The 20,190-nt window shown below is 39.4% G+C and overlaps 1 protein-coding gene and 1 long non-coding RNA gene across 3 annotated transcripts; one reads left to right on the top strand and one right to left on the bottom strand.

The window, feature by feature from the left end:
- Positions 1–1,717: 1,717 nt before the first annotated feature.
- Positions 1,718–19,025, bottom strand: LOC121105850. Of its 2 annotated transcripts, none has more exons than XR_005838606.1 (4): positions 18,466–19,025; positions 13,080–13,200; positions 11,562–11,725; positions 1,718–5,024 (listed from the first exon to the last, which is right to left on the bottom strand). It is a non-coding gene; the product is annotated as an uncharacterized LOC121105850 (long non-coding RNA). The 2 variants fall into 2 exon arrangements; XR_005838607.1 differs by having other exon boundaries at positions 1,718–4,830.
- On the top strand, positions 8,537–17,379 carry STEAP2 (STEAP2 metalloreductase). The gene is made up of 4 exons (XM_008686215.2): positions 8,537–9,065; positions 11,887–12,414; positions 14,772–14,936; positions 16,856–17,379. The coding sequence occupies exons 1-4, from the start codon at positions 8,574–8,576 to the stop codon at positions 17,141–17,143; spliced, it is 1,473 nt and encodes a 490-aa protein (XP_008684437.1). The 5' UTR covers positions 8,537–8,573; the 3' UTR covers positions 17,144–17,379.
- Positions 19,026–20,190: the final 1,165 nt, after the last annotated feature.

Genomic DNA, 20,190 nt, shown 5'->3' with positions numbered 1-20,190 from the left:
TTTTCCAGTTACCGAAATGGAAAGAATTTCACCAGCTGTCAATACCTCAACATCACTAAAAACTTAGCTTATGCCTAAACTTTAAACCTTAATAATATTTGGCGGTGGGGGAGGGGGCAAATGTCAAGTCAAACAAGGAATGTATTTCCAAAGCAGCATTTGCAAAGGTTAATCTGAATGGACTACAGAGGGGAAAGTGCAGTTGTCCAATGATTGATTCAAGACCCCCTTCTCGGCTTTTTTTCCTGGTTAATAAACCACCCGGGAGAGATAATTTTTAAACTTAATTTGCTGAAATGAGAATTTACTAACATATAAAAAATTTTACCCAAATTTGAGAATTTTCCTGAATTGATTTTCATTGTGAGATTGAAGATCTGTTGCAAAAGAGAAAGGAGTCATGACTGCTTGGTAATCTGCAGGGAGAAAATTTACAGAATCCCAAAGCCAGAGCCCTTACAGCTCAGAGATCCCCTGGGCATTCAAGGCCATTGCGGCCCTGAGAGTTAAGTGGCTTTCCCAGGAACACAGTTCTCCTGACTCCTGGTCTAACCCTCTGTTCCCCAACTCCAGAGCTAGCTTGGCACCGGCTACAGTGAAGGTCAAAGTCAACAGACTAATCTGCAGTCCGCAGGCTGTGAGGATCCTTCTGTCTGAGGGAGTTTTAAAATATGGCTCATAAAAGGGCATTTCTGAACATTTTATTACAAGGACACAATCCAGACAAAAGATGGTTTGGGTGGGTAGAGGTGAGGGAAAGAACACACAGAGGAAAAAAAGCGCAGTTTCTTGGAGACTTGTCAGGAACTGAGAGTATGGAAGAGGGAACGGGAAGGGGGTGGTGCACGGCGTAATGAAAAGCAAAGTGTAGAGCGAAAAGGCGACCACGCAGCACAAAAGCAGTGGAGTAGAGAAGTGGGCTTCATTTTTCTAGATCTGCTTGAAAAGGAATCATGGGGGAGCCTTGCGGAGACTGAGGGCGGGTGGGGGGCGCAGGCAAGCCGCGGATACCCCGCAGCTGCCAGTCTGGGGGTTACTTAAAGCTGGAGCGAAGCAGCCGGGCTCCGCGCAGCACTGCTTGCCCGGGTCGGCGCTCCCGGTCCTCCCCAGTCTCTCCGCGCCCTCCCTGGACCCCTCGAGCTCCCGGCGCCGCACGGGTCCCCACCTCCGCCCGGCCGGCCCCCCAGTCTGCGTTCCCGGGCCAGCTCCGCGCCCTCCCCGCGCGCAGCCCCTAGCGGCGCGTCACTGCGAAAACGGCCTCCGCGCGCCTCCCTCCTCCTCCTCCTCCTCTCCGGCAATACGCGATCCAGCTTGGGGAGGCGGGGAAGCAGCCGGAGCGCGACCGCCGCGGCAGCCACCCTGCTGCAGCCGGTCGGAGGCGCGGTCCCTAGGCCCTGGTGCCAGGGCGGGCCCCTGGGGAGTCGGCGCCGCGCCTGGAGAGCCGCCGGGCTCTATGCAGCCCGGCGTGGGGGGCGCAGAGGTGAGCGGGTCGGGTAGGAGCGCGAGACCAGGTGGCGGCGGCGGAGTTGAGGGGCAAGATGCAGTCGTCGCCACGCGCTGCATCGGTGCTCCCGGGATTCCGCGCCCTCTGCGGGCGTCCGTCCTGATCTCCTGGCACCTGGAGGTGGGGAGTGGGAGAGGTGGGGAATGGGAGAGGTGGGGAGTGGGAAGGGTGGGGAGTGGGAAGGGTGGGGAAGGGTGTCTGTCCCACCGTTTGCGTCTTCTGCTCCCCTTGGCCTTCCACGAGCTCCCCAGAAAGTCGCGAGGCTGGGCCCAGGAAAAAAGAGGCCAGGAGAGACAACGTCCCAGGTAGGATGTGCCCCACAGGAAAAGGACGGGCAGCTTACCTTCGTCTTCGGCTAGCTGCCACTCTGGGTTCATACAGCGCTTCTCACAGAATATCATGCAGCGCTGCTTTGCGAAGAAGTATTTCTAGTAGTCGTTCTGTTTATTAGCCAATTATGCGACCCTGGTGTGTTTAGGCCATTATGTGTTAGGAGGTAATTGGCCTCCTCTTCGAGTGTCCTAAATTATCTTCGAGCCCTGTGTTCAGCCTCAGCCAAAACTTGTTGAAAATTATGCCCTAAAAATCTTGCTCTTAAAATAGAGCAAAGAGATAAAATTTTGTCCAGAGATTTCCGTTTATTATCTTCCCCACCCCTTGAAGAAGGATTGGTGTCAGTTTCTACTCCTTAGGCAGTTCATTTTTTAGATGGAAAAACTTATTCCGGGCCATGGTTAATTATCACTCATCACTGTGGGTGAAACCGGGAGAAGCAGAATTTGAACTCCTGCCCCTTTCCTCACCCTCAAGATTGAGATCGAGTCCTAGGAACGGCCCCACTCCTGGGAACCCTTAAAAGCCTCTCCAAACCACCTCCTCCGTGCCGCCCTGCCTGAGCCCCCCCCCCACATAGTCTTTCCACCTTTATTATATCTTGGTTGTGTTGATCTCCTCCGTTTATTTTTTTCTTTCAGTGAGTCTGTATTTTTTTTTTTTTTACCTTGCATCTCTCCCTCTGTTGTTTCCAAACCTTAAAGCTATTTACAGAAGAACGATACCCATCCTAGATATTTTGCAGGCTATTTAGAAATGGTTTGCAGTTTCTCTCACTTAGCTAGTCAGTCTATTTGGGAGGGGGGGGAGTTGAGACAATATAAACAATGATAAATTGAGCTAATTGTACAAAAAAGAAATGAAAAGCTGTATTCAAGTCACCTTTTGTCTTTCTGATGACATGGGAAATATACTTGTAGTGAATGAGCATAATTATATTTTAATATTGAAAAAGCACAGATGAAGGCAAATACATTTTTAAAGAAAGGATCGTAAATGAGTAAGAAAGGTGAGAAAGAGGGTGCCTCAGAAGTTGGAAAGACTAGGACTGCAGTTTCAAAAAAGGACACAATCAGGACATCAGGAGAGGCGTTTATTCTGTGCTCAGCCAGTAACCATGACACTGACCTATCACTCACTTTGGGCTGCCATGTCTTGATCAGCAAAGAGAGGGACCTTACCTATAGACCTATTACTTCTCTTTTGGTCCTCACATTTTTTTTTTTTTTTTTGATACATTCAACAACAAAGAATACTTACTGCATTCTTATTTACAGGGCAGATTCAGTGTCTGGGGGGACCCACTTCCTGGTTCATAGACTATATCATCTTGCTGTCCTCACTTGGCAGAAAGAGAGAAAGAGCTCTCTGAGGTCTATTTTATACCGGCACTAATTTCATTCAAGAGGGTTCTACCCTCATGACCTAATCGCCTTCCAAAGTCCACACCTTCGAATATCTTACCATTGAGAGTTAGGATTTCAATATAAGAATTCAAGGCGGTGGGTGGGGGGAACACAAGCATTTAGTCCTTAACAAGAGTTGATCTTTTAAAGCAAGTGACCATAACTATATGCTATGGAATCTAGGGTGGGTAAAGAGAAACCAGGAGGAGGTCGATGGAGAGTGAGAAAATAGTGGGTCGATGCATCAGCTTTCTTCTGCTGACTTGAATTATCACTGCAACTATTTGACTAAGATTACCAGAAGGCTTAGAGATAGTGTTTGGAGATGTCAGAAACTGAATGAGCAGGGTGGAGGCAGAGATTCATTGATTTGATGAATGACTTTTGGAAACAAGAGGCCATGAGGTTGAATGCCTTATCCATTTGAAGAAGACATCCTGGAGAAGGATGACAACCGTTGGCACAGAGAGGAAGACTATGTATGTAAGACTATGTATGTCAAAGTCACTAGTGATAAAGGCTAAGCTAGAAGTCAGTAGATGACAACGGTGCTTACAGGGAGGTTTTCTGAGGTGCCATGAGCCTCAAAAGAACTGAGTGTTTGCGGGAGAGGAGAAGAAAGGTTCAGATGTGGCCTTGCAAAGTCAAAAATACACCTACCCCATCTTGTGGCCCTGGGGGATTACATTTTCTTGATAACCCATTTAAATCATCAGGTTGTGGATGTCATCCAGACCTCAGAGGACAGCCCCTTTCAGAGTTACTATCATCTAAAAATTAATGCCCTAGATGTTTATATGTGAAACAAATTAGGTTCTATTTATATAACATAACAGCTGCCATTCAGCCAGAGGAATGTTAAGGAAACCCTTCTAAACAAAAATCTTAGGAGGCTGCGCAGCTGAGTATAATCCAATTCTTTGACCCTGATGATATACTTGAAGTATTAAATGCGAACAGTAGGTCAAATGGCCATTCGAGAAAACTGTGACCTTGGAAATTTGAAGGAACCCATGTGCTACTTAAATCACACTTTTAAATCAAGCTTATAATGTTGAAGTGTCACAGTGTTAAATATAAAGTGATATTACTATTATTATATAGCTTTAAGATTTGGAAACAAAAGGATTTTAGTATTGGACTGAGGGAGTCAAGTACAACCTGTCTGCCATGTAACAAAGGAAACAGACTCAGAAAACAAGGAGGTTTCAGAAGCCTCGCACTGTCCTTCCTCCTAAATACCACATACACAGAACTTTTTGTAAATGTCATAGTCTTCTCAGTTCTTTCATCTATGTTACCTGGGACTAGCATCAGATGAAAAGGCAGAGAGACTCTAGGGGCTTACTCGTTGAAGTGTGGCCCATGAACAACTGGGACCAGGGGCATCATCTGGGAGCTTGGGAGAAACAGAATCTTGAGCTTCACGCCAGACGTAGAGAATCAGAGTGTGCATTTTAACAAGATCTCAGGTGATCATATTCACGTGAAAGTTTGGTAGGCAGTATTCTAGAGCAAGTCAGTCCACTTGGAAACACCCATCCACTCCAGTCAGCAGAGCCTCTGACGCCTGGAGAGCTGGAGTCCCTTGTCCGACAGAAAGAAAAAATACCATCACTGGACCATTCTGTGATGTTATGACCATTCTGAATGTTATGAAACAACAGGAACAGAGTATGCTGTGCAGTGGGGATGACACATTTTAAGGAGTGGTACTGACCTTTCCAGAAAGTGGATAGAGGGAAATTGCAAAATAGTGAGTGGTCCTTCTGATACTGCTCCTGCCAGAGGAAGAGAGGGGGAGGGGCAGCATGCTTATTCCTCAGCTCCCTGCATTCCAGGCAACTGTTACTCTCTAGCTAGTGTTATTTTTCATTAGTACAAACAACAAGGCAAAAATGAGCATAATTGATGATCAAAAAGCCACATTTGTTATTTCCAAATACCAAACTACATATTGGCTTGAATCCTGAACCTTTTAGTAGAATTGTTTTCAAACACAGCTGCATTAAAACGCCTGATGATCTAAAAAAAAAAAAAAAAAAAAAAATTCTGATGCCCAAGCTGGACTCCAGACCAATTAAACAAAAATCTGGGTGGAGGTGACTAGGTATCAGTGTGTTTTAAAGCTCCTCGGGTCATTTCAGCATGCAGCTGGAGCTGAGAACCGCTGCCTTAGCAGGCCGTTCTCCCCTGTGGGCAGAAACAACTCTGGGATTACAATTCTGTCTCTCCACTCACTCACGTGGTGGGATCCCTGGTGACTCCCAGAGCACCATGCAGGGTCAGCACACCTTGTGCTCTTGCTGTGTGTTTGAAAGCCAGTGGGGCAATTCTTCTATTTGAGAGATGCCACAATCTCTACCCAGAAGAACTCGGGCCTGGGATATAGGTAGGACACTTGGGTTCCTGTGTGTTAGTCTAATAACTCTTTTCCCCCTTAGGCAACATATATGATTAGGGGTAAGTTGGCCAGTTCACCTTGGATTGTTGAATGAAATGAGCATTGATTTGATGACTTCTAGTTCCTTTAACTACTCTTGATTCCCAAGATAGCCCATGATATCTCCAAGAGGATGTTGATGTTTTGTATTACTCTGGTGCCTCTGACCTCTGCCTGGCCTTCTGAGTGCATGGGAAGAAGATAATTACCACCCTGTCTATCTTGAAAAGTGTGAAATGAAACATGTAATAGATTAAAAAATAGTGCGTTTTCTCCTTTCCTAGCATCTGAGTTAGACATTAAGATCACTGGGTAAATGCTGAGGAGTGAACCATGGCCAGAGAAGAATATACTAATCTGAGCACAACCATCACTGTTCCAGCTTGTCCCCCCACCAAAGAAAAAGCCCTTTCTTAAATTCCATACCTGCACCAAAGTGACACATGTCTTAGCTGGACTGCCTGGGTTCTAATCCTGATTCCCTGACTTTCACACTCATCACCTTGGACAAAGTAATTAATCATCTTCTGCATGTCTCAGTTTCCTCATCTTCTAAATGGGCATGACAATAATAGCATCTATCTCACAGAGCTGTCGTGGGGTTCAGTCCATTAACACAAAAAGCACTATCTGCTGGCACATAGAATATGCTATATGAATATTAGGTAATATTATTTTTTTTCTAAAGATGAACTTACAGGTTTTTTGGAGTCATTGTGATCCATTTGTAGGGTAAAAAGTTGAGTTTTTCTATGTTCAAAATCATTAGCCATCAAGGAAATTCAAATCAAAACCACACTGAGATACCACCTTACGCCAGTTAGAATGGCAAAAATAGACAAGGCAAGAAACAACAATTGTTGGAGAGGATGTGGAGAAAGGGGATCCCTCCTACATTGTTGGTGGGAATGCAAGTTGGTACAGCCACTCTGGAAAACAGTGTGGAGGTCCCTTAAAAAGTTAAAAATTGAGCTACCCTATGATCCAGCCATTGCACTACTGGGTATTTACCCCAAAGATACAGACGTAGTGAAGAGAAGGGCCATATGCACCCCAATGTTCATAGCAGCAATGTCCACAATAGCTAAATTGTGGAAGGAGCCGAGATGCCCTTCAACAGATGACTGGATTAAGAAGTTGTGGTCCATATATACAATGGAATATTACTCAGCTATCAGAAAGAACGAGTTCTCAACATTTGCTACAACATGGACAGCACTGGAGGAGATAATGCTAAGTGAAATAAGTCAAGCAGAGAAAGACAACTATCATATGATTTCTCTCATCTATGGAACATAAGAACTAGGATGATCGGTAGGGGAAGAAAGGGATAAAGAAAGGGGGGGTAATCAGAAGGGGGAATGAAACATGAGAGACTATGGACTATGAGAAACAAACTAAGGACTTCAGAGGGGAGGGGGGTGGGGGAATGGGATAGACCGGTGATGGGTAGTAAGGAGGGCACGTATTGCATGGTGCACTGGGTGTTATACACAACTAATGAATCATCGAGCCTTACATCGGAAACCGGGGATGTACTGTATGGTGACTAACATAATATAATAAAAAATCATTTAAAAAAAAAAAAAAAGAAAACAGAGGTGTCTAGAAGGCAGTGCTACAGAATATTAAAAAAAAAAAAGTTGAGTTTTTCTGTCTCTAGTCTAAATTTTACATTTCTTTTAGTAAAAACCCCCAAAACATGTTTTTTGAAGCATTCTACCTGTTCCTGTAAAATCCATTAAATCCTCTGTGGTGATCCACATCTGCTGTAAGCATAAAAGGAATTGTGCAATGGGGATGGAATGGAAGAGTATTTTTTGTTCAGATCCAACAGTGACACTGATTCATGGCCATCTGATGTGTCTTCCTGAGCAAGTTATTACAAATATCAACATTTCAGATGTTAGTCACTTAAGTAAAAGAGAATTTGACAGAATTTTTCAGGGAAAATAACTACATCATATTCTATGAAGCCAAGAAATAAAAGGGGAAGAAAAATATTTCATAAGTATTGTGTAATTTAAGATCATAGAAACATTACTAACCCCATTTTCATTGGAAAACTGTCTTAATAAATTATAGAATATAGAGTGAATGATAGAAGTCAGTGGTATTTAATCCTTGTTATACTTTGAAGACTGTTTTTCTTAAAATATTATTTAAATGCTGGGGGGTTTCATTTTTTATTAACCAATTTATCTTACGCTCCTTTAATAATAAAGTCACTCATTAGCTGTTGAGGTATTTAGGATAATTTTAGACTCCACCCCAAATGACTCTAGCCAGTTTTAAATAGTTTTTTTGTGTGTGTGGCTTCTCTGTCTTCTGTTGTCACATATACCCTCACATGTCAGCACAGTCCCCTTCATGTCTAGTGGCATTTCTGATCAGCCGCCTCTGATCTGCTGCAAAACTGGGTAATCAGACTTGGTAGAGCTGCATTTTTAAAAAAATTCGAGGTGAAAACTTCAGTCTCTTGCCTTTTGTGCCTTGCTGCTAAAAGAGAGGTCAGGAGACCAGCAGCACTGGCATCACCTTGTTGGAAAGGGAGACTCTCGGGCCTCAGTCCAGACCGACTGAATCAGAATCTGCATTTTAACAAGATTCTCGGGTGATTCATGTGTACATTAAAAATTTAGAAGCCCCACTTTAGCATATCAACTTTGTGACAGTTCATTTTTCTACTTTGACATCCTTCTTTAGCTTACAGATCGTGTCTTGCTGGGTTCTCGTTTTTATAGCTTGCCAAAATATTTTACCTCTAGACATGAGGGGTATTATTAGAATGTCTGGAAGAGGATGAATGCTTGGTAATAGGTAATTGATGAAGATTTTATTTTCTCTCCCCTAGGATATCTCTGGTGATCTTGAAAGAGCCCGTATCATGGAATCAATCTCTATGATGGGAAGCCCTAAGAACCTTAGCGAAACTTTTTTGCCGAATGGCATAAATGGTATCAAAGATGCAAGGAAGGTCACTGTGGGTGTAATTGGAAGTGGGGATTTTGCCAAGTCGCTGACGATTCGACTTATTAGATGTGGCTATCATGTGGTTATAGGAAGTAGAAATCCCAAGTCTGCTTCCGAATTTTTCCCTCATGTGGTAGATGTCACTCATCATGAAGATGCTCTCACAAAAACAAATATAATATTTGTTGCTATACATAGAGAACATTACACCTCCCTTTGGGACCTGAGACATCTGCTTGTGGGTAAAATCCTGATTGATGTGAGCAATAACATGAGGATAAACCAATACCCAGAATCCAATGCTGAATATTTGGCTTCATTATTCCCGGATTCCCTGATTGTCAAAGGCTTTAATGTTGTCTCGGCTTGGGCACTTCAGTTAGGACCTAAGGATGCCAGCCGGCAGGTATGTGTTTTTTTTCAATTTTTTAAAATTTTAATTTCTTCTTTTTAAATATTGAAGGATAGTTGACATACAGTGTTATACTGGTTTCAGGTATGTAAGATCGTGGTTCGACAGTTCTGTGCATCACTCAGTGCTCACCACGAGAAGTGCAGTCACCATCTGTCACCACACAACATTATTACAATACTATTGACTATGTTCCCTATGCCATACTTTTCATCTCCGTGACTTACTTATTTTATAACTGGAAGTTTGTACTTCTTAATCCCCAATCTTACTGGTATTTATCTGGTATTTTGTACTTAAGTAGTGAAACAAATGTCATACATTTAAAAGCCAAATTCTGACACTCCAATGATTATCATTTTGAAAACTGTGTATGCGCACCTGAAAATTCATGTCCTGACCTTGTAAGGGTACATTTCTACCCCTATAAAATAATGTGGAATGCTGAGAAAATTACTTGGACTTTCCAGTCATAACCAGCTAATTCAGGAAAGGGCAAAGTTTGCTGACAAATAATGAGACACATTGCATTGACTCTCTCCTGGCTTCCTCAAAAATAGAAACAATAACAAACATGTCTTTTTTCTACCTCTATCTCCCCAGCTCACCTCTTCCCTCCCTCCCACCCCCCTCCCTTCTCTTTTCTGGCAGCTGTTTGATAACAGTATTCCATTTGTGTATGAAACACTAGTTAGTATGATCCTCAAGAAGCATGCTGTAGAAGTGCCTTTTTATTTTATGAAAATTATTCGTAGGATTTAAAATAGTGCAGTTCATTTTATTTAAAGTGTAGATTTTAATCTGTTTGGGGAGGCAGATTGGATTTCTTAGGTTCTTTTTTAGTGTATGGGTTCTATGTATTTCAACTTGAGAATAAAGCAGATGGGGAGCTCCCTCAATGTCTTTATGGAAGGAGAGCTTTTTATAAGTAAACACATAAAATAGTGCACCTTAAGAATCTTTTAAAGGTGTAGTTATGCATTATAGGTAAGCATGATGATAAAATACTTTCATTATTTTTGTTCATAAAGGCAGGTTATGCCTTAGATTAAAAGCCTTAGAAAATGAAGTCACATATTGTATCACTCACTGTACATGGCATATTAGGTCGTGATAACCATTCACTTTCAAGTCTTTAATTTGGAAGACTAGTAAGAGATTATATACTTCCCAGCTTTCCCAGACGCTATTTCTAAATCCTTTTTTCTTTTGGATATCCATCAAAGTTTAGAAATGGATACACACCAAACAAACTAGGGATAAACCTAAATTTAATCCTTGGCCCATAACTGTGGTAATTTTAATTCTTTAACAACTACAAAAAATACGAACTACAAAAAATATGGAATTGAACTCAAAGTGAGCTACAGAAATAGTTTCATTTGTATTCCATAGTCCTTCCTCCTTTGTTATGAATGTTTGATTTATACATTTAGGTTTATAAATTAAATGAATTTTAAATTTACTTAAATTTAAATATTATAGTTTATGGGTTATATTTAAAGTTAAATTTTATTACAGGGTTTTTTTTATAAGAAATTTAAAAAAGGTCAGCATTGTCACAGCTGTAATAAATTCATTTAGAATGCTTTTCTTTATTTCTTTGGAATATAGGTATTCTTCCCCACTCCACTTTAGAAGTTCATGAACATGTGTGTAATAATACAGACTTTGTTATTCATCTGGCTAATGTTAGGTACGATAAGTAATCCAGAGAGCTCTACATTGTCAGCATAATGCAGATTTTAGCATGCAAATAGTTCAGTGTGGTCTGTTCCAGAGACCTTATATAAACATCTTGAGGGATATATTTAGGAATTTGTTTTCCCCAAACATTACCCAGCAACTTTATGGCAATATTTTTCTAGGCCTGAGTGAGATGACTTGCCCATAAGTAATAATGGCTCACTTCAGCAATGAATTTGTGCTCAACAAATATTTGTTGAATTCTCAACTACAGTAATGTATCTAAGAAGTCTGGGGAGTTTGAATGTCCACCCATCACTTCATTATATAGACGGAACACCTTAGATAATAGCAGTTGCTTTACCATTTAAGTTAACTAAGCCTTATATTACCATTTTTCCTCCACACAGGTATAGTATCCTTATTTACAGATTAAAGAATTTCATATTCTGACCGATGAAGTAATATAATAATAACTTGAGATTATTCATGGTTTTTCAGAGATAACTTGGTGAATCAGTTTCTAAGCCAAAAATAAATTTTATAAATATTATAGCATTGTGACATAAGTTAGAGATTTTTAATTGCAAATTCAACATCCAGAGTCCATGCGCATCTTCTCTCTTGCTGAGTGTCTATAAAGGACAGTGCTTGTAATCCCTCTACTAGACAGAATCACTGTGGTCCTAGAACTAGATAGTGTCCTCAGAAGCCCCGGAAGCCAACCGCACCCTGAGCCCTGTGGGAGTGAGAACCTGAGTGGTCAGTGGATGGCCAGCAACCCAAACTCCACCTAGAACTTACCTTGCCACTGCTGCTGAACCACATGTTCTAGAAACTTTTCTTTCCTCCTCGTTCCTTCCCCTGAGGACTTCCCGATCCCAGGTTCCAGCAGGTTTTTTCTGCATTTTATTTTGATGTCATCACAAGTAGCAAGGACTTTGTTGGTTCTATGACACTGTTTTAACCTATTAATAAATAGATTAATATGTTAATAAATGCTTTGTCTCCTTAACTTTTCGCATCACTCAAGGGCATCACAAGTGATGCTCCATAGGTGAATTGGAGCGTGCGAACGTCACCGTTTTTATTAACAATAGTAATGATGAATCTTTTGTTTTTGCCACAGGTCTATATATGCAGCAACAATATTCAAGCTCGACAACAGGTTATTGAACTTGCCCGTCAGCTGAATTTCATTCCTGTTGATTTGGGATCGTTATCATCAGCCAGGGAGATTGAAAATTTACCCCTGCGACTCTTTACTCTCTGGAGAGGGCCAGTGGTGGTTGCCATAAGCCTAGCCACCTTTTTCTTTCTTTATTCCTTTGTCAGAGATGTGATACATCCATATGCTAGAAACCAGCAGAGTGATTTTTACAAGATTCCTATTGAGATTGTGAATAAAACCTTGCCCATAGTTGCCATTACTTTGCTGTCCCTGGTATACCTAGCAGGTCTCCTGGCAGCTGCTTATCAGCTTTATTACGGCACCAAGTATAGGAAATTTCCGCCATGGTTGGAGACCTGGTTACAGTGCAGAAAACAGCTTGGATTACTAAGTTTTTTCTTCGCTTCGGTCCATGTTGCCTACAGCCTCTGCTTACCAATGAGAAGGTCAGAGAGATACTTGTTTCTCAACATGGCTTATCAGCAGGTATGGAACATGCTTGTTATTCATCGGATACCAGTAAAATATCTTATCAGTATAATCCGTAAAATGTGAGATTTAAAATAGTGTCAAATTTTACAAACCTTGTAATAGAAATTTTGGCATATTTAGGGAGGTGAAAGAATTGTTCTTTATACAGTGTTTCTGTATAAGAATTATGTGGCCGATTCACAATCATTTAGGATAAAAGCTGCTACTATACCTTTCTCTGAAGAATAAGAACAGAAATAAAGGGTTAGTGGGCTTTTTCATTCTCTCTTTTTTAATATTATGAATGTAATGAATGCTTTTAGCATTAAACAGTTATTTCAATGTTTAATTTGGCTGCGTTCTATGAAATGATAAGGCAACTCTCAGTAAACATATGCGATAAAATTAGAACCACTGAAAATACAAAACAGAATAGGAAGCCAAGATCAGGAGACACACATTTACATGGCTTTTGTTATCAAAAAGAGGAGGAAAAATACTCAGGTGAAGCTTTAGTTCCTCACGCGAACCTTTATAGCACTTAGCTCTGCAAGGAAATCTCACAGAAAGCTTCATGCAAGGAGCGTGATGATGGAGCCGAGTATGATTTTCCTCAGTAATTCCCATTCAGCAAATGTAATACAAGGGGCTTCACTGATGCCGTTTGATGTAGCATTTACCTGTGACAGCCGAGGACACTGCACCAAAACAAATGGGAGCTTTTGCATTTCATAAGGAACCAAGGCATCATGATCCAAGTATGTAGCGCTGGGCACTTACGCCTGTTTTAACAGTTTCAACCTAAAATAATGTGGAAAAATTAGCAAATGGATGTTCTTTAAGCCATTGTCTCTCTAAAAACACCTCTTCTCTTAACTGAATACTAAGGCTTTGATATCTGCGTCACCAGCTCCCTCACTGGTCGTAAAGTTGTTTGCACAAATTTCACCTCCTCACGGAAGCCCGAGCCTAGACGCCATTTTAAATTCTGCCGCCTGCTTCCGCCTCAACCCCTCCCCTCCCCCATCCCCCCAGTCCCTCCTACTCTGCTCTACTTCTACTCTTTTCAATAGCATTTACCACCACCTCATACACTTTGTTTTCCTTGTTTATTGTATATACTGTTGTCTGCCTCCTCTCATCAGAATGCAAGAGAGGAGGGACCTTTGTCCGCTTTGTCCACTGATAGATGCCTAATGCCTCAAACTGTGGCTGGCGCGTAGCAAGGCACTCGCAAAGTGTATTTGTGGGATGAATGAATGAACTGGGAGGCCAGGTAGTTGCAGGTTGTAAGCTCTGGGTCTACCGAGGTATGTGGTGGTTCTGTATTGTTGTATAGATATCAAGGTAAAAGGAGGCTTTTTCCACAGACGAGCTCTGTGGCTTTTTTCAGGATGTTGGTATGATTGTTCCGGAGACCCAATGCTCAGAACTAGCTTTTTTTTTTTTTTTTTAAATTTCAAGTTTGTTTGGTTAACTGGAACTGAACAGAGTTAAACTGTGTTAAGTTAGAATCTGTTATCCATGAATGGATACTTATTTAAATCAAAGCTTTAGCCCAAGGAGTCCAACCTTTGATTTATACTCTAATTATATTGTTTACATGTAAATAATTCTAAAAGTAGTTCCTATGCAGAATACCACACTTCAGAGTTAATCAAGTCTGACTTGATTATATATGTATTATCAACGTAAGGAAAAGACATTTGGAAATGTACTATATAGGAATGAGGCAATTGGACAGTTGGAAAAGTGTATCAATGAGGCAATTCAAGAGAATAAATATTTGCGTTCAGTAGGACTTTATAGGGAATTCTCAGCTTCCTGAGGAAAAGAAAGTAAAAAAAAGAGATAAATTACACACAAATATTCTTCAAGTAAGAGAAGATACACACACAATTTAGAAATTCTCTTCCTGGATTCTAAGTTGATGTAAAACCAGGATGTACCCAAAATATTCAACCAAGTTTAAACCAACTTAGAAAAGTACCTCAAAACAACGTTTAAATGCCAGTACTTCTTTTTTTTTTTTTTTTATGTCACCTTGCAACCGACCACTTGGCATTCCTGGTCGTGGGACTCTAGACTCCCTGTAACTGTGATATATGACAGTGTAGGTGGCAGATTTACCCACCCCCTCACACTTATGCAAGGAAGAGACTCTTAGTCCTCCTTTTATTTAACTCTCCCTTTTCTTTTCTCCACACCTGGCACAATACCATCCGGTAATAGGTTCTCCATCACAGTCTGTTAAATTGAAAAAATACAGCTTAAATATGTCCATATATGATGTAATCTTATGCCAAGAGTGAACTGGGCTGAATCTGTGAATATTCTGCCAAATAAAGGAAATTCACATTTGCTCTTGTTAGGTTCATGCAAATATTGAAAACTCTTGGAACGAGGAAGAAGTTTGGAGAATTGAAATGTATATCTCCTTTGGCATAATGAGCCTTGGCTTACTGTCCCTCCTGGCAGTCACCTCTATCCCGTCAGTGAGCAATGCTTTAAACTGGAGGGAATTCAGTTTTATTCAGGTACGTGGGTTTTTTGGTGAGAGATTGGGCGGCATAGAATTCAAGTGTTAAGTACAGTTTAATTTTAAATATGCTTCTTATAAAAGAGTGCCTTTGGGGCTGCATTTATGTATCCAGCTCAGGAAACAAAAATTGCTGGAACTACAGCCTAGGATCATTCTGGTTTAGTAAGCAAAAGACCAGTACAGGATTCTACTAGAAGACTTTGATAGCACTGGCTACTAGTTACGGATAAAGTTTATTTTAAAAAGAAAAAAAATGAAAGTGGCAATGGGTAAGCTTAGATCAAGTTCAGTGCCAAAAGTCAATTTGTTACTTGACCAATTGAGTAAAGAATTACTTTATATTTTGAGTCACTTTGATCCATCTAGAAAAATCTCATTAATTTGAATTCAAGTGGGAAGATCAGTCTGAATATTGTAAAAGAAGTGTGTGTGTAAACAGAAACAGTGGCAAATTAGGTGACTGGGCTGATGAATTATGACAAGCAACTAGCCTTATGAATCTTGTTCGTATATGTAATTTCGTGTATTAGTTGTATGTATGTGTCTATGAGTATATACAAAACAGTTTCAAAACAGCACTGTGTTCTTTAATAAACATTCACCTTCTCCAGTAAGAGTTATTTAATAAATATACATATTTTTAAAATATGTAACTCAAACTTAGACCCCACCAATATTATCACAAAGTCAGTATTGGTCATATCCAAATAGTTCATAGCACAATTTGTGGGTGACTGTCATTTGGTGGTACACTCAATTCTGTTTTGTTTTGTGTTTGCCTATTTGCTTGAGCTTTTTTTTTTTTTTTCCAAGTCATCTAAGGAGCTCATTCAAGTTAAGGGCATCTCCTTGTCTAAATTCATTTTTCCTTCTTGAAGGAAAGAAAACATAAATACTTTTCCGACTGTCAGTTTAATCACACCTAAAAAGAGATAGAGGGCCCCTCTGATAAAAGGTGTTAGATGGGTGCAAGTGATCATTAAATTGAAATGAGTAACTGCAAAACAGAACAACTTCGGGCTACAGAGTCAGTCCTTTCTCAGTGAAGTTAGACATTACATCATTATACTGATATAATGTTACAGAGACCATTTCTCAAAGTAAGCAATCAAACGTTGTAATTTAGGGAGCCCAGAACGCTGACCTTTTAGATTTTCCCTTAGGAACCACTTAATGGAAGTACTCTTAATAATTTCACTTTATGTGGTCAATAAAACCACACGTTTGAAATGCTATTCATATTACATACTAATACAGTAAGATTCTTCATATTTACCTTCAGCTAGTATATTTATGTGGGGCAGGGTGTGGGGGGAGTGTATACCCATGAGAATGCTCTTCAGCACTTAATTTTATTATATATGTATGTCTATAAAATTTTTAATGCGCACAACTGGTGGAAATGTGGATAAGAACTTTTGCAGTTTTCATCAGTACCCTTAAGGAAAACCCAGATGTTTTGACCAGTAACCCCCCTATTAGAAATAAGTTCTAAGGAAATAAACCAAAATATAGAAAAGGGCTTGTCGTGGAGAAAAGTTGGAAACAGAGTAAATGATCAACAAAAAAGGACTGATTAAGCAAATTAGAAAACATCCATTCATTAGAATATTATATAGAATTTGAGCCATGTTTTTATATTTAATGACATGAGGGATAAGGTTCTTGATACATAAAATAATCAGAGTATTAAACTATACGCAATATGGCTTTACTTGTATAAAATAAGATGTGCAAACACATAAATAAATGTATATGAAAATATTAAAATTGTTTAATTCAGTAGAAGCTCAATAATTTAAGATAAAATACTTTTAGCACACTATAAATATGATGAAGCTGGACGGGTTAATTTATCAGTTTGAATAATTTGTTCCTTATTCTCTGTTTCTTTTTCTTCCTCCTCTACCCAAGTCTACACTTGGATATGTCGCTCTGCTCATAAGTACTTTCCATGTTTTAATTTATGGATGGAAACGAGCTTTTGAAGAAGAATACTACAGGTTTTACACCCCACCAAACTTCGTTCTTGCTCTTGTTTTGCCCTCAATTGTAATTCTGGGTAAGGTCATTTTACTCCTTCCATGTATAAGCCGAAAGCTAAAGAGAATTAAAAAAGGCTGGGAAAAGAGCCAATTTCTAGAAGAAGGTATTGGAGGAGCAGTTCCTCATCTCTCACCAGAGAGGGTTACAGTAATGTGATGATAAATGGTGCTCACTGATGTCATATAGAGTTCCACTCATGCCATTGTTTTTATGACTTCCTTTATGTTCATTTGTAAGTGCACTGTCAAATTGATGTGGGCTGAAATCTGTCCAGTAAGATCTCAACCAAATTAGTGGTAGGATTTTCTTGAAATTAATTTTCACAGATGTCATATTTTGGCAATATGAATTTTTGTTGTCAACTTGTCTATTTTGTTTTGCACAACCATAACACTCCTGTTATTTTTAACAAACTGTAGTCCATAATCAGGCAAAGATATTTCTGGTTATTAATATAGATACAACATAATGTTAAAAAAACCCAACAACTTGCAAACCAGCAGAATTTTAAGTTTTAATATAATTTAATGGATATATATTTTTTTCTGAAGCTTACCTAAGGTTTTGTTATTCAGCTCAAGAAATAGAAATGTATAATCATACATTAGCTTTAAGAAAGGTCACATTACATTAGCATTTAGGTAAGGGTAAATGATAACATTCCTATATTTTTCTCATAAGATCGATTTTGAAGAATGTAATTAATTGTATGAACCAGTGTGATCTGTGAACAAACACAAATTGAAAAAAAACCAAACTGATTCTGAAATTATATTTGAAAAACAATGGAGACATGAAATGCATACTGATAATATGTACCTCATGAAAGGTTTTATTTCTTATCTTGTTACAGAGCAGTTTCATTTGCATGCTATTATGTTGGTGAGGGAGAAGACCATACTATTTGGCTTCCGAAAGTGATTTTTCTAATGTGGTACCAAGCCTGAGAATCTTACAGCTATTTCCAGTTAGAGGGAAGGTGTGAGGTTTACCCACCAGTAGTTGTTGTCAGCTGATCTACAGTGTTGCATGTTGGCCAGTCCCCACTCTCTCTGCTATAAGATTTTACTGACACTCACTGAGGGATAGTAACATGCCAGGCACTACTCTAAGCACTTTACTTGTATTATCCCGCGTTAATATTTACAGCCCCGTGACAGAAGTAGTTATTATCCTCATTTTACGTATGAGAAAACAGAAGGATAGAAAAGTAATTTGCCCAAGGTCATGCAGTTAGTAAGAGCAGAGCCAGCATTCAAGCCTAGGCAGCCCGATTTCAGAGGCTCCGGTTTTAACCTTCAGGCTGATGGCCCTGCTCTGTCCCCATGCGTTACCACCATGATGCCAATCAAGATGCTTCCTCTTTTGTCAGTAAAGGCATTGATATTCTTTACAGTGTGTTGTGGGTATCAAAAATTTATGAAAATATTACAGTCATAAATTGATGATTGCTTGTGGGATAATCTGCAGTTCCTTACCTTGCAAGAGGATCTTGCCTGGGACATGACCCTGGAGACCCATGGCCATCCATACGATTCCCTGTATAGTGAGGGACTCCAGCAGAGACAGGACCGTGGCAGTTTTAATGAATGGCTGAGGTCCTACACAATCCTTAAAAATCCCTGTAGAGTTGGTCATCTCTTTTCCTCTTCCTGAGAAGTCCTCCTGCCTGTTCAGCCATTCATTAGGGAGCAGTTTGCAAGCATGAAGGATATTAAGAAAAGTGGTTAATTATAAATCTACTCTAGAGACATATAATCATACAAATTATTCATAAAATTTTTCAGTGCTGACATTCCACATTAAAATTGCATTTTGTTCAAACCTTGATTAGAATGCCTGACATTTTTTTTCCCATTTGTTCTTTCCTTATTAAACTAGAAAGTTGCAGATAAGATACAAGTATATGCATTATGTAATTATACATCCTGAAATTATAACATTTCTAAACTTACCCACTGAGGTACTACTGAATGCAGCTGCCAAAATAGAGTTTTGGTTTGGGGGGCAGAGGGAGAGGGAGAGAATCTTAAGCAGGCTGCACACCCAGGGGCCCAATGTGGGGCTTGATCTCAAGACCCTGATCATGACCTGAGCCAAAATCAAGGGTCGGACGCTTAACCAACTGAGTCACCCAGGCATCCCTAGAAGGACTTTTATTTAATGGAAGCTACTGCTGCACCCTGTCAATTTGGTAAATCATTCATGATTCTCTGGTGTTCTCTTCTTGGTAAATTTAAGTATTTTGTACTTCTTAGTTGAGCTCTCCATTTTCTTTATTTTATTTCTGTTCTTTCCCTCTTGATAATCACTTACTTGCTAGTTCTTAGTAGGAATTCAGTTGGGTGATAACTTTTAAAGGGAAACACCCATAAACTGTTGTAGCGCACTACTGAAATTCACAGCATATTTTCAATATTTGTTCCTCAAGTTTCACTCTCCCAAGACCATGCTTTCACCATTTAATGTGAAAATACAATGAAATATTCTTAAAAGTTAGATGACTATTGAATTATATTGTTGCATGTGTATATTAAATAGCCAATAATAAAAATAACATTATCACTACTACAGATAAATGGGGCCTTTGAAAATGTGAAGAAAAACCCCAAAATTTACAAAAATGTATATAAGATGTAACTTTTGTTTCAAATGATAATATCTCCTTTTTAGTACTACAAAGATGAAATAATTTTGAAGTTTTAGAATAAATGTAATATATTCATTTTAATTCTAAATGTTTCAAAGTCTTTCTAAAAATACAGAAATATTGATTTTTATTTATTTAATTGACTTTTAATTGCTTTATTTTACCAATTTCTACCAGATTATTTTTCTTAGTCATTATTTCTCATAATCACTTTTTTTTTTGTCATTACTCTGGCCTCAGAAGTAGGACTGAATTCTGCTCTTGCTAGGTGTGAGAAAGTGGTGGGAAATTTCAAGTAGTAGGGTTTGCTTCCTAAATGTGTATTTTGAGAAGTGCCCCAGAGAAAATTATAAGGATGTAGAAAATATACCCAGTCTTAATCCTATGCAAAAAATACTAAGTAATTTTTTCCTAAGAGGAAAATAATCATGGGCTGAATCATGCTATTTAGCTTTTGTGTGCAGATTTCATATATCTCCTCTATTAAGAATATTTAAAATCATGTTTAAATAAGATTATATTCATGCTGACATATATTTTTCAAAGCCTATAT

The sequence above is a fragment of the Ursus maritimus genome, unplaced genomic scaffold (genome assembly GCF_017311325.1).
Source record: "Ursus maritimus isolate PB19 unplaced genomic scaffold, ASM1731132v1 scaffold_3, whole genome shotgun sequence".
NCBI classification, from domain to species: domain Eukaryota; kingdom Metazoa; phylum Chordata; class Mammalia; order Carnivora; family Ursidae; genus Ursus; species Ursus maritimus.
Note: the sequence above shows the minus strand (reverse complement) of the source record. Positions and strands in the feature narration are given on the sequence as shown.

What these genes read in the sequence shown, in the direction of transcription:
- STEAP2 (XM_008686215.2), top strand. Translation starts at nt 8,574, where the DNA reads ATGGAATCAATCTCTATGATGGGAAGCCCTAAGAACCTTAGCGAAACT. An exon ending in CTAAGGATGCCAGCCGGCAG is followed by an intron (nt 9,066 to 11,886) that starts GTATGTGTTTTT and finishes TTTTTGCCACAG; the next exon opens with GTCTATATATGCAGCAACAA. An exon ending in GGGAATTCAGTTTTATTCAG is followed by an intron (nt 14,937 to 16,855) that starts GTACGTGGGTTT and finishes CCTCTACCCAAG; the next exon opens with TCTACACTTGGATATGTCGC.